This window comes from Pseudochaenichthys georgianus, chromosome 13, assembly GCF_902827115.2.
Source record: "Pseudochaenichthys georgianus chromosome 13, fPseGeo1.2, whole genome shotgun sequence".
Taxonomy (NCBI): Eukaryota; Metazoa; Chordata; class Actinopteri; order Perciformes; family Channichthyidae; genus Pseudochaenichthys; species Pseudochaenichthys georgianus.
In genome coordinates, this window is record NC_047515.1 from 10,116,376 (window position 1) to 10,134,059 (window position 17,684).

Sequence of the window (17,684 nt, forward strand, 5' to 3'; positions counted from 1 at the left end):
AAAGTACTTTATTCAAAAAAACGTTTTAATTTCTTCAGCCTAAAGTAAAATTATGAATAACTGAAATACAGTATACAAAGTAGCTTAAATGAAATAAAAAATTTCAAACAAAATTGTTACAGCAACAACATTTATTATTGTTAAGGTTTTCCAGAACAAATGCAAATGTACTATTTCAACTAATTAGAAAATAAATAAACAAATGAATCCTTGAGTCACCGTTAAAACAACATGCCAAACATCTGCTCTTTGATTTTTGTGCATTTAAAACTTTGTTTCGGGGGAAAATTGAAAATTTCACTGACTTTTTTTACTTTCATATTTGAGTTAGACAATTTAAAAGTTGACTGAAAACAGAGTTAACTTTCAGCTCTAATTCAGTAATAAAATGATTAAATATTCTCTAAAAACACATAGACCATGCATTAGTAAAGCCCCACCAAACTCAGATGGCCATTGTTATTATTATTATTAGATAATATAATAAACTTAACATATACATAACTTAAGGGACCCAAAGAACATATTTTAACCAAAACCATGCTATATTTCGAAACCTGATTCAATCTAACTAAGTAGTTTTGTTTCAAATCCCGAACATTCACCACTAAAAATGTAGTTCCACCACGTTCCGTTAGTTGCAGTCTAAAGCCTTGTACAGGATAACAATTTAACCATATTCATGCAAATGTTGGACTTGCCAATAGAAAGACCTTATACTGCTGATCAAAAGATGTACCTCAAATGCACCTGACATCATATCAGGTGGATACACACTTATACATCAGTGTTTACAAGTTATACTGCTTAACCAACACAACAGGCACATCCTATAAGATTGATCATTAAGGAAGAAATGTAAGCTAAATATATGCTACACATAAAACTAAACTGTTAGGCCATTAATATTTCTAGCTGCCCTGAGTGCAGACTTCATGGCAGTCTCTATCCAGCCATGCGGCGCGGCTGTGTGTTCTCCTGCAAAGTGCACGCGGCCCTCACTCTGGAACAGTTCTCTGGCGTAGTGTCTCTGGTAGGGTGTGAACAAGGCGAAGGCTCCCAAACTGTAAGGATCCAAGCCCCACTTCTTCACCAGTCCCCCTGTCCACAGAGGCCTGATGTCCTCTCCGTGGATCTTCACCAGGTCTTCCAAGACCACAGCCATGAGATCCTCCTCGCTCATCCCTTGGAAGAGGGTGGAGTCGTCGGAGCAGGTGTAGGACGCCAGGAGGGCCCCTGCGGCGGTGCCGGGGAAGCTGTGGCGGCTGGGGTAGTAGATGAAGCGAGAAGGCCGGTCCGTGACACTCTTCCCTCCTCTGATACCCTCTTTCTCCCAGAAGCGCTCCCTGAAGCTGAGGACCACCTTGGTGGAGCTGATGTAATGAATCGAGCGCAGGGCCTCCATCTTGTCCCTGGAGAGAGGCGGCTGGAAGTCAATGAAGATGGCAGCCTTGGCTGTGGTGGTAACCAGGACATAGTCCGCTGTCATGCTGATCAGGGAACCTGTGTTGCCCCGGTCCTGGTACGTTACTGTCACGTTACTGCTGCCTGTTTGATTGATCAGCTTGACCTTGGAGTTCAGCAGGACCGTGGCATTTAACACCCGTTGGAAAGCCTGTGGCAGGTGTTCAAAACCATTTGTCACTTCATAGTACCTGGGAAATATAAATATGTTTAATCACAGTTCATCGTTAAAGCTGCAATAACACATATTTTAATTCATGAAATGCCCTCATAATGACAACTCACAGAAAGTTATCACCTGATTCTACAGGTGTCCTCAGGTCTGGGGGAAATTATAGCTTACTCCAGCAGAGGAGAGAAGTAACTAAGTAGATTTACTCAAGTACTGTACTTAAGTAACATTTTGAGATACTTGTGCTTTACTTGAGTATTTCCATTTCATGCAACTTTGTACTTCTGCTCCTATACAACTCAGAGGTAAATCGAGTACTTTTACTGCAGTAAATGTAAAAAAAACACCTTTAGTTACTTTGCAGATTTTGATCAATGATTTGAGAGATATTCACCACTTAAATCAGACTTTAGTTCCACCTGGAGTACATTCACAAGCTACCCTGCAGTATACAGTCATTCAAACTAGCTGCCCCTTTACCAGCTTTGAGAACACTTTAATGATCAATAATTATAATCAAAACCTTTAATATATATTATTCTGAAATGAACCAATATGATGAATCTACTTAGTACTTTTACTTTTGGTCCTCCCTTATATTGTGTTCGGGTCTCCCGTGACCCGTTTCAAGTTAAAATGATATAATACCTACGTTTTTTTATCGGAACAAGGCTTCATGAAATCCTCCACAACAGCTATATAAACACTACAAAACTGATGTTGACAATTTTAGCCAAGTCTGAAGGTCTCTTAAAAAAAGTGTATATTTTGGTGTTCGGGTCTGGGAAGACCCAGCAGCATTGTTGTCGGTGACCCGGGGTCAAATTTGGCCCAATCAAGATTCATCTTTGACCTTAGATCTGCTCTCTGATCTCTCGACGAATTGAAAGTACTTATTGCCTGAGATCTCATGATGTGATTTTATTAAATGTGTCAAGTGCTAGGACTGTCTTAGGGAAGAAAGCTTTTAGTTGTGCAGATCCACTAAATTGGAACACTCTCAAAAATGTTTAAAACTGAGCACTTTGGTTCCCCTGCATCATTTTACAACTCGGCTGGGTGACATGCTGTTTGATACTCATGGTACCTGTCACTGTAAATAGAGTTTGTAAACTGTACCCTGTAATTTATGTTGTATGTCGTCCTTATTGTTGTTCTGTTGTTTTTATGTTACATGTGTAACCAATGCGCTGCAGGTCACCCTTGAAAAAGAGATCTTTTGATCTCAAGGGGCTTCACCTGGTTAAATAAAGGCTACAAACAAACAATGCATAATAAGTTAGTTATGATGTAGTTAAAACAATATTGGATGATAGTCATTCTTTTTTTGCGTTTTGGACTGAAATAAATCCTGGGTCAAAATTGACCCGCGAACACCATGAACGGTAACAGCTTTTGAACACAACACAAGCGTTAAGTATATTTTGATGCTGATACTTTTGTACTTTTACTCGAGCAACATTTTGAAAGCAGGACTTTTACTTGTATCAGAGTATTCCTACACTCTGGTACTTCTACTTTTACTCAAGTTCAATATCTGAGTACTTCTCCCACCTCTGTATTCCAGCACATTGTATTGTTTATACATTAACTTTTGCTGTTAGTGTTTAGTTTGGTTCATTTATTTCCAATCAGCTTAAACTCACTATAAAGCAAAGCAGTAAAAAGCAGAGGGGAGGTGCATATTGAGAAGATAATTCATTGTATAGCTACTGTGAAGACCCCTGCTTTGAGGTCTCCTGTGGTGTGTATGGCCCTTTTATGTTCCTCCTCTGCTTGTGCCCACACTGATTGAGAACACCTGATTCACTGATTGAGGACACCTGACGGCTGGCACCGGAGGATTAAGAGGCCTGAGCCAGAGCCTCGATCGCTCTCCCCCCAGAGGACCAGACCTCGGAGAGCGGCGTCGCTTATTATTTTATTAGACCCCCTCCTTGGTCTCTGCCTTTCCCCCGGGCCGTCCGCCCGAGACCCGTCCTCCAGACCCCCTCCACCCACCCTTTCTTGGCCCTAGTTATGTGTCCTCCCTCCGGTCCCCCTCCACCCACCCTGCTGTTTTTTTTTTTTTTGGGATGTCTGGGATCCGTCCCTTGAGGGGGGGGTTCTGTCACGATTCTCATGTTTTGTCACGTTTGTAGTTTTTTCTGTGTTGGTGTTTTTCTTGTCCTTGGGTTTTATTGTGTAAAGTGTTCACCCCCGTTTCCTGCCTGTCTGCTTTATGTCTGTTTCCCTCCCTGATTACCCGATTGTGTTCACCTGTTGTCCTTGTGTTTCTCCTCCCCTGCCCAGCTGTGTCTTGTTCTGTGATTACCCTTCTGTGTATTTAGTCTAGTCTTCCCCTGTGTTCCATGTCGGTTCATTGTTTCCCCTCCATGTGATTCCACGGTCTGTGTTCCTTGTGCTGCTTTGGATATTTTGGATTCTGCCTTGTTTTTGCCACAGCTTTATTATTTAATAAAGCTCGCTTTTCGTTATTCTGCATTTGAGTCCTACCTGCTTCACCCATTCGTAACAATTTGGCCACATTGAGTTTTGCCAAATAAACACCTTTTCCTATACATATTCTTGTCCTTCCCACACTTTTTGTTATGGCCAAGAGCCAGGCCATGACACTACAAGTTCATACCTAAAAGGGGATAGTATATAAATGGCATCCTTGAGGGACTCTGAAAAAAGCTATTCCGGCTCCTGCTGAGATGCTCTACTACGTCTAACAACCACCAGTGAGCCAATGCTAAGTCTGAAAACTGTAACATTATTAGTTCTCACTCAGTGTTGGCAGTGATGTCGGAGTGTATGTACAGCATCTCTATGAGTGATGTGTAGAAGAGGCTGCTATCAATCAGGATGTCCCCGATCATCCTCAAGGCTTCAGGACTCAGGTTGCCCTCCTTCACCAGATATTCCTGTCAGTAATGGAAAATGTCTCATGTGATTTTTCATTCAGATTCAAACTGTGGCATATGTGACAATGTCAAAATCATCTTTACCTTTGTTGTGTAGGAATCATATGTATCCAACATGGCACTGCAGCCAATTACATTGAGGTCATGCTCAACCTATGCACGGATTTAAATAGTGAAAAAAAACACATTAATGTCGTCGTGCAATTAAAAAACAAATGTGTCCAAAGGTAGCAGGGGGGCCGCCAGGGATTTTGGGCCCCATGAAAAGAAATCACATTGGGCCCCACCACCAGGCCCAGGCCACGCCAACCAAGCACAATGCTGTAACCACACCTCCAGAACCCAACCAACCCGTTTATGCTTTAAATAACTCTACCTGTACAGGCTTGCATCTATCCTGTAGTCCAGGGTTGGGGAACCTCCGGCCCCCGGGCCGTATACGGCCCGCGAGACAATTTGGTACGGCCCTCGAGGTAATTTATAAACACACGCAAAAAAGAAAAAAATGTAAGAAATCTAGACCGCAAAAAAATTAAACAAGCGAGTGTCTGTTTTTCCTGTTTTTCAGGGTCCTTGAACACAACACAAGCCGAACGTGTCATCACGTGGTATATGTCTCGACCTATGGTCTCGACTGACAGGGGTGCAGTTCTGACAGAGCACCAGACCGTCGATCCAGCACTTCAGCAACTGCAGTACCCATAAGGAGCCGTACACATGCTGCAGTTTCTTAGTTGAAAGCCCAGTGGCATCTGCTCATCCGTCATACTGATCATACAGTCAATAACTTTGTTGTTATTAGCATCTGGTTAGCTAGCTATGCTAACGAATATAAGAAGTTTTTTCTACAACCAGTGAGGTAAAGGCACATCTTTATATGATCATTATAGTTATAAAACAAATATGAGAATAAAGTAAACAGGTATAAAATACTATATGACAGACAAAAGTTGTTATTAATAAACAATAATACAGTTTAAAGGAGAGTGATTTGTCAAATATCCATAAAGAAAAAGAAATCTGCTTCCAGTTCTGTTTCATCTCGGTGTTGAGAGATGGATCCATAGATCTCCTGATGTTGCTCTCAAAGTGCACCAGATTGATGCTTTTAACTTCAACATTTAAAAAATATATCTTCCCGGACCCCCCTAGAGGAGGTTAGGTCCCCCCCCCACTTAAATCATGTTCACATGGATAGGAAACTAAATACATTTGCACACATCTTGTGTCCATATCTTTCTGTTTTGGTGGTCACGCCACACCGTGCACGTGCATGCATGCGCGAGTCATGGTGAGATATCTGGATTAAGAGGTTGCTTTTTCTTTACACAGAATGAAATGAATGGGCTGTGATTTTAGTTTTTTTAAGCAGAGGTCAATAATTTGTACGGCCCTCTGAGGATATTGTAAAAATTGAAATGGCCCTTGAGAGGAAAAAGGTTCCCCACCCCTGCTGTAGTCCAATACTAACCGCACAATATTTACTGACACTCAGCGGTGAAAATATAACACTGTGCAGACGTGCAACATTCTGCTGCAGTAGAATTCACTATTTGATATAACACTAACATTCCTGACAATAGACCTCAATAGTCATCTTTTATGGTGTACATGCATTTTTAATGACATTTTTGAATGGCACATTCATAAATCAAAATAAATATAACTTAAATATACATGACCTCTTAAATTAAAATAAAGTGAACATTAACACCAATATTATCATTTATAAAATAGTTATTACGAGCTCTTGCTCAGCCTTACTCACCAAGAGCCTAGCCTTCTTACAGGCAAAGTCACTGATCAAGTCCTTGAAGTCCAGCTTTCTAGCCAACTGGCTTTCAATGGACAGCATGGCAAGACTTCAAAGCCTTATGGGGGGACCGGGCTGGGATAGGGACAGGGACAGGGCTGCTAAGCCTAAATATGGATCTGTTGGTCTTGGCACCAGGGGGGGGCAACTGATTTAGTATGAATAGCTGCTAAAAACATACCTGAATTTATTAAATGTCAGCTAAAAGAGGAGTGACATGAAAAACCTCTGCATTCTCTGTGAATATATTAACAGTAGGCTACTTAATGTCTGCAAAACATTACAATTATTATTTACAATGGGCTAAGCTTAGCTAACAGACTCATTTCCACCACTCATGGACCACACCCACCTTTTCTTTTGAAAAACTGTGTGACATACTGTCGCCCTTTAGTCCCTCTCTCTTGTCTTTCTCTCCTTTCTTTTCTTTTTTGAAAGCCTGACTTTGTTAGTCGTTGAGACATCGTACATATGTAAGTACTAGCATCCCTCCTCACATGCTCTCACTCTCTGCCAGAAAGTGCGGTGCCGCCGGGTGCCGCACAGCGTTTGGAGGCAGGACCAAACCATTACATGTAAATAGAGGGGGTTGTAAAGAGGCCTTGGATAATTAACTTTTGGAGGAAAAAAAGTGAAATGAATCGTAAGTTTAGTGAGTACATTATCAATTTAACGTTATATTAATGTTAATTGTTGATGATTGATGAAAGGTGTCAGTCACAGGCCCTTAGAATCGTCCTAACTTTTCATCCCCTTACGGCGCCCCTGAAAGGTAGTAACGATGACTTTAAGGGTTGGGATCATAGACTGTATATATAAATGGACGTAGTATCCGTGACGTCACCGATAGGATTCAGCAGAGTTGCCGTGAAGCCCTTATTAGGCGGAGTCGGCCACTATCGGCTCGACTGTGACGTCAGAGTCTAATCCCGCCTGCTCCAAATAAGGGCAAAGAGGCGGGACCTGCTGTCTCCGAACTGGAAGTAAACAGAGCTAGCTCAGGCTAAGAAGCTAAGCTAACATGAAATACATGCATACCAAGTTACTGCTAACAGTGTAGTTCCCCTATATTAACGTTACATTCATAATCAAATGAGACAATCTGCAAGAGAATTAGCTATATGTTGTTATTCTTAATGCTTGTCATTCACACGTTGAGAAAAGACGGACTCCACCGCCCAGACCTAACGGAGCCGCAGTGGGCTAGCTCCGGGACGCCGGCTGGAGCTAGCCCCCTGCGGCTCCGTTAGCTCCGGCGGCCACCACTGGGATAATTGGGTCCCCTATTAACATTTGCTCCCGTTTAGCATTATGGGCGTCATAGCCATAGACTATAAAAGTCTTACTCAAGGCTGAATCATAAACTAAAATGTATATGTATGCATAAAGGGTTACGTCCTTAGCTGGCTAATAAGTAACAAGCTAAGCTACCAAGCACACAAACACCTGCGAACGGGGTTAACATGTATAATATTATTATTTTAGACTTCTTGGAAGTTCTGTTAGTACATTCAAGTGCACAACATGACATTTTAATTGTCTGGTATTTGTAACAATATTCCCTAAAAGGCACAATCACCACGAACACGGCTAAAGCTAAAGGGTCAAGTACAGTACTATGACTAACTAACGTTGTAGCCTCTATGGTTGTAGCCTAGCAGAGTGGACAAGTTGCTGTTAGCTGACAGTGAGGCATGTACGTGTCCATCAACGTGACCACGTCCTAATTTATCCAAAAACTTTAAGACCTAATATAAATAAAAGGGTCGTGTTAGAAAACAATTCACTCACAGATTCATAATCATGAAGGTGGAATCTAACTATATCGATAATAATATTTATTGCATCCATGGGTAGAAACATGTTTTTTTCTGCTGTAAAGTTGGGCATTTTAACATGGGGGTCTATGGAAATTGCTCCTTTCTGCAGCCAGTCCCTAGCGGCCCATGTATGAACTGCAGTGTGTGGCACTTCTGTATTGGCTTCTCGGCTGTTCCACAGAGTTTGCCGCTTAGTTGGGATTGTTTATATATACAGTCTATGATTGGGATGTGTACAAACCTTCCAGAGTGTCTCACTGAAGAGTTGAGCAGCGGACTTCCCCCTCTCACTTTCATTCAAGCTATAGTTGAGCACACCAGGGTTGTTTTCCACAGCAGTGGTCTTCTGCAGCACTCCATTGATCAAATAGTAGGTGTTGATGTCGTCTTGGATGAAGGGGTTAAGTGCAATTTGTAATTTGGAGACAAAGGAAAGCAGGATTCTGTGGAATAGATACTTCATATTAAATATGTTGTACTTGTAAGACAATTTTAACATTATTATTTTGTGGCAAGATCAGTTGTAGATGAAGTACATAGAACATATAGTTATTTGTCCGCCATTTTAAAAGCTTCTAATTGGATGCGTGTATACAGTGGGGAACGTGGATTTCAGGTTTTCAGAGGTTGCACAGAAACGTCATGATAAAGTCTATCCATTCATCGTATTCCAGACCAGAATCCATTCATCAACAACTTATTAGCTATCAGGAAATTATAAATAACCATACATTAGATATTGACAGATGTTAAGTACTAAATTAGGTTCTTCTTGAGAACTTAACCTTTGTGTGGTGGGCTTAAATTGAACCATAAAAAAAGTTACTCAAAGAAAAATTATACAAACATTTAATATAACATATTTTTTTAAGTAAAGTATAACTTTATCATAGTTGACACTTGCTTGATATTTTTCTTTAGCGGAGAGTAATTGCAAATATGAATTACATATGTTATCTATATTGTTGGGGATAGTGGGTTACGGTTAGGGTTAAGTATTTTGCTGATGAAACAAAGTGCCTTCAACATTTATATGTCACTATCAAGTTATGGCGTGCCAGATAGTTGTAAGACACGCCCCGGTCATCACTGTACTCACTTATGAAAGCTGGGGATCCTCATGGCGCCAATTTCTGCATACCAGCCCTCTCTATTATTCCTGAAGGTCTCCACACGTCCTCCAATACGGTTACTGGCTTCTATTATGGTCACCTTTTGGTCCACATAAACAACTATTGAATACACATCTTCTCAACCCATATTCCAGGTATCATCACCAGGCTATCCCCTCTGAAAAATGTCTTTGTTTTACCATATGTCCGGCATCTTCTAAGATCTTTGCAGCAGTCAGTCCAGCGATGCCCCCGCCGACGATTGCTATGTGACGAGGTGTCTTAGTGGGAGGCAGGCCTTTATCCACAATGTCCAGCAGCTCACTGTAGTCTGTGTCTTGTAGGCACTCATATATAGGGTCTCCAAATATCCCACTCACAGCGAACACCACAAGCCCGATGAGAACCAGAGGAACTGATGGAACAATAAACCGTGAATTCAAGTGAATTCCAAAAATCATGAGGCAAATTCAGAAATGGAACAATACTTCCATGCTGTAAAAGTCAGAATTGAACAGCTTGCACTGAAAAAATAAACAAAGCGTCTAACTTCCAGTTGCCTTTCCTTAATCCTGAGCTCATAAACACAACACACAGCACAGCTCTCGCAGAACTAAGGATGTATGACCAATCATTGATTCCTATTGCACCTTCACAATAATCCACCTGTTTGGCAAAATATCTCACTTTCAAGATGCAGATTCAATGATTAAATCCATGGCAAATAATAATTGTAAAATATATACAATACACTATTAATGTAATGTAATAGCAGTTTAATTAGTACTTGCATAATTTACACAGTGCCATGTGAGGGATCATCTTGAGAATGGTACTCCACTTCTTCCTTCGGATACTGACACTATTAGAGGAAGCCTAACAAAGACGACATGTTGCAAGTTAAGTGGATAAATGTTCAGGAAGTACTGTCAAAGCAATTACTAGATACAAATCTCATAGTAGTACTATAAATGTGTTCACTCGAAACTGTTTTTTTCTTAGAGAATTCTAGATTCTTCTCCGATCATCTCATACGCAAATCATCTTAAATGGGTGAGAAATGTTCCTAGTTCAGACAGGACTATCTCTGTGTTCCACTCACCTTTGACAAAGGTAATGTCTTGTAGGTTGTCATAAGCCTATGCATGACTGAGGAGAAATGACTGAGTCCCTGCTAAAACTCAACGTTCTAGTCTTTGTCTCTCCGTCCATAAAAAGCCTGGAAAACCCGGACGCGTGATATGTGTGAAATCCCACACAACGCAATTCTAATGAGGGACTGAGTGGCTCCTCAGGTCTTCCAGAAAAATGTTCCCACACCGGCTCAAGAGTCAACCACACTGAACAAATCAGATTAGTGAGGGTATACTAGTCCCTAGCATAACTCATTTCCTCCATCTTCACTTAATATCTGACCTGAAAGTGAAAATGTACTAGTAGTGGTAATGATGCTGTTTCAATCACAGTAGCATGCATGAAAAAGTGACAGGTGGACACGCCCCAAAGTATGCAAATGAGCTAAGTCCCGCCTCCCATTGCGAGATCCTTTGATGTTATTGGGTACAATCATGTTAATGAGCTAAGTCCCGCCTCCCATTGTTCGAGATCCTTTTGATGTGTGTTATAACAGGTAGGTGTGAAAAGCCCCCCTGTGTAGTGCCTTTGTTGTTTAGTTCTTTGATGTATTGATTAAGATAGTCTCTTTGAAGTTATATTGTCTGGCCTATGCCACCTCACACCCCTTTGTAGTCTAGTCCTTTTATGTGTGTTATAACAGGTAGGTGTGAAAAGCCACCCTGTGTAGTTGTCTAATTCTTTGATGTGTTGATTAAGGCAGACTCTTTGAAGTTATGTTGTCTGGCCCCTGCCCCTCAGAGCCCTTTGTTGTCTAATCTAATTAGCCTTTGATGTTTTGCCCTTTGATGTGAGGTGTTATAACAGGCAGGTGTGATTTCACACTGGTGAAAGCCTTTGATGTTAATCTAGGTGTCTCTTTTGAAGTAATGCGTGAGACTGTCTACCCGCCCCCTCCCAGCCTCCCCCTTTTCTCCACCCCCTTCCTTATGGAATTAGATGAAGATAGAAATACACTCAAACTAAATTAAAAAAGACAGGCAATTCCACTTACCAAGTCACCTTTCAAAAAAGAAAAATGGCAAGAGACGCCTCGAATGGGGTTTAATCAGCCTGTGTGACAACTTACCGCCACCCGTCCGGAGCGCCAGTCAAGAAACGAATGCAGCAGCAGTGCGGGGTTCAGACGCCTACAGCCGAAAGATCTGTGCACAAACTTATCTCGTGCCTTCTTTTGGTCATGTGAGCGCGTTCATGTGTGCTGGATGAGGGGCTCTGTGAGGAAGTGGCAGAGTCACCCCGGCCAGAGGCAACACGATTGTCTGAATATCTTGAAGCCCTATACAAAAAAAATTAAAAAAGGTACAAGTATATTGTGTTGAAAATATCGCAAAAAGTCGTAATATTGTATAATGTATTAGTTGCATGTTGTATTTTGCTAGAAATCACTATGTAGTTTTTCAAAAAATATAATGGAGAAAGGAGAGAAAGACAAAAAAAAACAAAATATCACAGTATGTTGAAAAAATAAGAAAAAAGTAATGTTGTGTTTAAAATAACATGAAAGAAATCAAAGTAACGCCTCTAAAAAACATATATTTAGAAAAGTAATATTAGTCATGTAAAGTTATCAAGACTGCTGTGTTTCATCGAAACAGTTTTAAAATCACAAACTTGCCTTTTAGAGAGACATAAAGAAAACAAATTCCTTACAAATTAATGAATATGTTACCCGGTTAAAGGTTTGCATCCATTAAAGTGTAACTAAAAGTATCTTAGTAACACAAGAAAATAGAATAAAGCATTGATGTCAACAACACTGGATTGTTCTAATGAAATAATAAATAAATAATTTCAAAAAAGTGCTTTTAAAGAAAATGTATTCAGATAAAGTATTTTATTTTCAGAAATGTTTTAAGGTTTTTGCATACATAAAAAGTGTATCTTACAGTTCCTTTGTGAGAGAATTACACACAAATCTGCAGAGTGTCACTAGAAAGTTTTACACAGTGACTGACATTCTGTATGGGGGGTTCACACCTGAGCTGCTGCAGGGGGAGTGCGTTGAAAAGGGGGTGAGTATGTTTGGCTCTCGGGGGATAGTGTGTTAAGAGTCAGATTCTTAACGAAATCTTTACACATAAATCTGCCGAGTGTCTGTAAGAAGTCTTAAAATCAAAAAACTTGCCTTTTAGAGTCAGAATCCTAACGAAATCTCCTCAAACAGAGTACTTCATGCTAGTGGTCCGCTTTTATACACAAAAGTGTATATTTTCAGTAACTTTCTCAGAGAATTTAAGCATACATCTGTCAAATGTTCAAAACAGCCTTGTTTTCACTGAAATAGCCTCAAAATCACAAACTGACATTAAGAGTCAGAATCCTAATTAAATCTACTAAAAAAGAGTACTTTCATGGTAGTGGTCAGCTTTAAAAAAGAATAGTGTATGTTTCAGTAACTTTCTCAGAGAATTTAAGCATAAATCTGTCAAATGTTCAAAACAGCCTTGTTTCACTGAAATAGCCTCAAAATCACGAACTGCCATTAAGAGTCAGATTCTTAACGAAATATACAGACACAAAGTCTACTTCATTATCTACTTTTCAGCTTTTGAATACAAAAGTGTATATGCTTGACGAAATCTATTAAAACAAAGTACTTAATGGTAGTGGTCAGCTTTTTAAAAAGAAAAGTGTATCTTTCAGTAACTTTTTGAGAGAGTTAAGCATAAATCTGTCAAATGTTCAAAACAGCCTTGTTTCACTGAATTAGCCTCAAAATCACAAACTGCCATTAAGAGTCAGATTCTTAACGAAATCTACGGACACAAAGTCTACTTCATTATCTACTTTTCAGCTTTTGAATACAAAAGTGTATATGCTTGACGAAATCTACTAAAACAAAGTACTTCATGGTAGTGGTCAGATTTTAAACACAAAAGTGTATCTTTCAGTAACTTTCTCAGAGAATTTAAGCATAAATCTGTCAAATGTTCAAAACAGCCTTGTTTCACTGAAATAGCCTCAAAATCACGAACTGCCATTAAGAGTCAGATTCTTAACGAAATATACAGACACAAAGTCTACTTCATTATCTACTTTTCAGCTTTTAAATACAAAAGTGTATATGCTTGACGAAATCTACTAAATCAAAGTACTTCATGGTAGTGGTCAGCTTTTATACACAATAGTGTATCTTTCAGTAACTTTCTCAGATAATTTAAGCATAAATCTGTCAAATGTTCAAAACAGCCTTGTTTCACTGAATTAGCCTCAAAATCACAAACTGCCCTTAAGAGTTAGATGCTTTACGGAATCTAGGGACACAAAGTCTACTTTATTATCTACTTTTCAGCTTTTTAAACACAAAAGTGTATCTTTCAGTAACTTTCTCAGAGAATTTAAGCATAAATCTGTCAAATGTTTCAAAACAGCCTTGTTTTACTGACTGCCTCAAAATCACAAATTGCCATTAAGAGTCAGATGCTTGACGAAATCTACTAATACAAAGTACTTCATGGTAGTGGTCAGCTTTTATACACAATAGTGTATCTTTCAGTAACTTTCTCAGAGAATTTAAGCATAAATCTGTCAAATGTTCAAAACAGCCTTGTTTCACTGACATAGCCTAAAAATCACAAACTGCCATTAAGAGTCAGAATCTTAACGAAATCTACGGACAAAAAGTCTACTTCATTATCTACTTTTCAGATTTTAAACACAAAAGTGTATCTTTCAGTAACTTTCTCAGAGAATTTAAGCATAAATCTGTCAAATGTTCAAAACAGCCTTGTTTCACTGAAATAGCCTCAAAATCACAAACTGCCATTAAGAGTCAGAATCCTAATGAAATCTACTGACACAGAGTACTTTCATGGTAGTGGTCAGCTACCATGAAAGGTTGTGATGCATTTGTGTAATCCCTTTCACACGCATCTTTTTTGATTTTTGGTCTGGTAAGCATAACTTTTAGGGGTCCCCCAGATAAAGCCCCATGGGCAGTGGAGTCTCCCCCTGCCTTGTCACATAGATTATACGATCTGTGTCATAGTAGAAAACTCTGTGCTGTAATTTCTCCAATTCACTGTACAGTTTCAGCCAGTTTGTGATTTTGAGGCTATTTCAGTGAAAACAAGGCTGTTTTGAACATTTGACAAATGTATGCTTAACTCTCTCAAAAAGTTACTGAAAGATACACTTTTCTTTTAAAAAAGCTAACCACTACCATGAAGTACTTTGTTTTAGTATATTTCGTCAAGCATATACACTTTTGTATTCAAAAGCTGAAAAGTAGATAATGAAGTAGACCTTGTGTCCGTAGATTTCGTTAAGAATCTGACTCTTAATGGCAGTTTGTGATTTTGAGGCTATTTCAGTGAAACAAGGCTGTTTTGAACATTTGACAGATTTATGCTTAAATTCTCTGAGAAAGTTACTGAAAGATACACTATTCTTTTTAAAAGCTGACCACTACCATGAAAGTACTCTTTTTTAGTATATTTAATTAGGATTCTGACTCTTAATGTCAGTTTGTGATTTTGAGGCTATTTCAGTGAAAACAAGGCTGTTTTGAACATTTGACAGATTTATGCTTAAATTCTCTGAGAAAGTTACTGAAAAGATACACTTTTGTGTATAAAAGCGGACCACTACCATGAAGTACTCTGTTTGAGGAGATTTCGTTAGGATTCTGACTCTAAAAGGCAAGTTTTTTGATTTTAAGACTTTTTACAGACACTCTGCAGATTTATGTGTAAAGATTTCATTAAGAATCTGACTCTTAATACACCATCCCCCGAGAGCCAAACATACTCACCCCCTTTTCAACGCCCTCCCCCTGCAGCAGCTCAGGTGTGAACCCCCATACAGAATGTCAGTCACTGTGTAAAACATTTTAGTGACACTCTGCAGATTTGTGTGTAATTCTCTCACAAAGGAACTGTAAGATACACTTTTTATGTATGCAAAACCTTAAAACATTTCTGAAAATAAAATACTTTATCTGAATACACAGCTTTCTTTAAAAGCACTTTTTTTAAATTATTTATTTATTATTTCATTGGAGCAATCCAGTTTTGTTGACATCAATGCTTTATTCTCTTTTCTTGTGTTACTAAGATACTTTTAGTTACACTTTAATGGATGCAAACCTTTTTAACCGGGTAAAATATTCATTGATTGTAAGGAATTCGTTTTCTTTATGTCTCTCTAAAAGGCAAGTTTGTGATTTTAAAACTGTTTCGATGAAACACAGCAGTCTTGCTAACTTTACATGACTAACATTACTTTTCTAAATATATGTTTTTTAGAGGCGTTACTTTGATTTCTTTCATGTTATTTTAAACACAACATTACTTTTTTCATATTTTTTCAACATACTGTGATATTTTGTTTTTTTTTGTCTTTCTCTCCTTTCTCCATTATATTTTTTGAAAAACTACATAGTGATTTCTAGAAAAATACAACATGCAACTAATACATTATACAATATTACGACTTTTTGCGATATTTTCAACACAATATACTTGTACCTTTTTTAATTTTTTTTGTATAGGGCTTCAAGATATTCAGACAATCGTGTTGCCTCTGGCCGGGGTGACTCTGCCACTTCCTCACAGAGCCCCTCCTCCAGCACACATGAACGCGCTCACATGACCAAAAGAAGGCACGAGATAAGTTTGTGCACAGATCTTTCGGCTGTAGGCGTCTGAACCCCGCACTGCTGCTGCATTCGTTTCTTGACTGGCGCTCCAGACGGGTGGCGGTAAGTTGTCACAAAGGCTGATTAAACCCCATTCGAGGCATCTCTTGCCATTTTTCTTTTTTGAAAGGTGACTTGGTAAGTGGAATTGCCTGTCTTTTTAGTTTGAGTGTATTTCTATCTTCATCTAATTCCACCCCCACTATCGGCTGGCGTCATAGCCATAAGGAAGGGGTGGAGAAAAGGGGGGAGGCTGGGAGGGGGCGGGTAGACAGTCTCACGCATAACTTCAAAAGAGACACCTAGATTAACATCAAAGGCTTTCACCAGTGTGAAATCACACCTGCCTGTTATAACACCTCACATCAAAGGGCAAAACATCAAAGGCTAATTAGATTAGACAACAAAGGGCTCTGAGGGGCAGGGGCCAGACAACATAACTTCAAAGAGTATGCCTTAATCAACACATCAAATAATTAGACAACAAAAGGCACTACACAGGGGGGCTTTTCACACCTACCTGTTATAACACACATCAAAAGGATCTCGAACAATGGGAGGCGGGACTTAGTGTCATTAACATGATTGTACCCAATCACATCAAAGGATCCTGTTCCACTAGTAATGAATTAACACCAATGTGTAGACGGAGCAGGATTACAACGTCAAATTAATCGCAACATAGATATCAGTTGGAAATATATTGTTCCATGTCAAAACATCTGTGTGCAGTTACGTTCTTCTATTGCATATAATGTAGCCAAATCAGTTAAAAATGTATGTCTGGTAAGTGTGTACGAGGTATTGATAAGAAATTCGCATAACATGTTAAATGAAAAATCAACTGTTATTACAATTTATAAAACACATTCATAATAAAGATTATTTCAATTTACAAAGTACACATTCAGGTAGAAAAGTAGCAGCAGCAGCAGCAGCAGCAGCAGCAGCAGCAGCAGCAGCATTTATAAAATAAAGTGTAACATGTAGAATGTAGTGTGGTAGAAGCTAGATAACAGAGGTACAATTATATATTGCACAGAGATACTTACGGAGTCTTGTTACAGCATTTCTCTTGTCAAACAAAGAAGGAAGCCAGTATAACTGGCAATATATAGGCTACATTTAACTAGGTACATATTGCATACCAGTGATGTCTTAGTCTTTGTTTAGCTAAATTTGTCTTTAATACAACGATCCTTTAAAATATCAAGCATGAGCAGTAGTTGGTTTCTGTGGTTTAAGGAAAGTAACTTAAAACCTGCCATTTGTAGGTGTAACAGGCCCCGCTATGCAGGGCGCGATGACAGATAGTATTCCTGCAAAACAGGAGAAATGATGAACAACCAAATTCTTAGCTGCTCGTTTGGCGGGTCTTGCCAGAATTTATTATTCATTTGGCACACACAATTGTTAATGCCCTTAACCATTTGACACAACACACACACAATTGTTGTTTTCACACTTTTCTGTCTTCAATATAAACACTTGTCTATATATATTCATGTCTTCAATATATTTGAAATAAACAGCATGACTTAAAATAACAATTTCTCTATTCAGATATTGATTTTGTAATCAAACCCTTTTAAATACCTTCCCAGGTAAAGCATCAGAAA

The 17,684-nt window shown here is 39.1% G+C and overlaps 1 protein-coding gene and 1 long non-coding RNA gene across 2 annotated transcripts in view; both read right to left on the minus strand.

Annotated features, from left to right (window-relative positions):
* The window catches only part of LOC139434969 (uncharacterized), a 91,165-nt gene that overhangs the window by 57,114 nt on the left and 16,367 nt on the right, over nucleotides 1-17,684 (minus strand). The gene's annotated exons all lie outside the window — the stretch shown is intronic.
* On the minus strand, nucleotides 887-17,138 carry LOC117457780 (L-amino-acid oxidase-like). The gene is made up of 8 exons (XM_034098007.1): nucleotides 17,118-17,138; nucleotides 10,082-10,166; nucleotides 9,491-9,705; nucleotides 9,278-9,390; nucleotides 8,420-8,621; nucleotides 4,630-4,698; nucleotides 4,409-4,545; nucleotides 887-1,655 (listed from the first exon to the last, which is right to left on the minus strand). Exons 2-8 carry the CDS (start codon nucleotides 10,110-10,112, stop codon nucleotides 887-889), a joined length of 1,536 nt encoding a protein of 511 aa, XP_033953898.1. The 5' UTR covers nucleotides 10,113-10,166; nucleotides 17,118-17,138.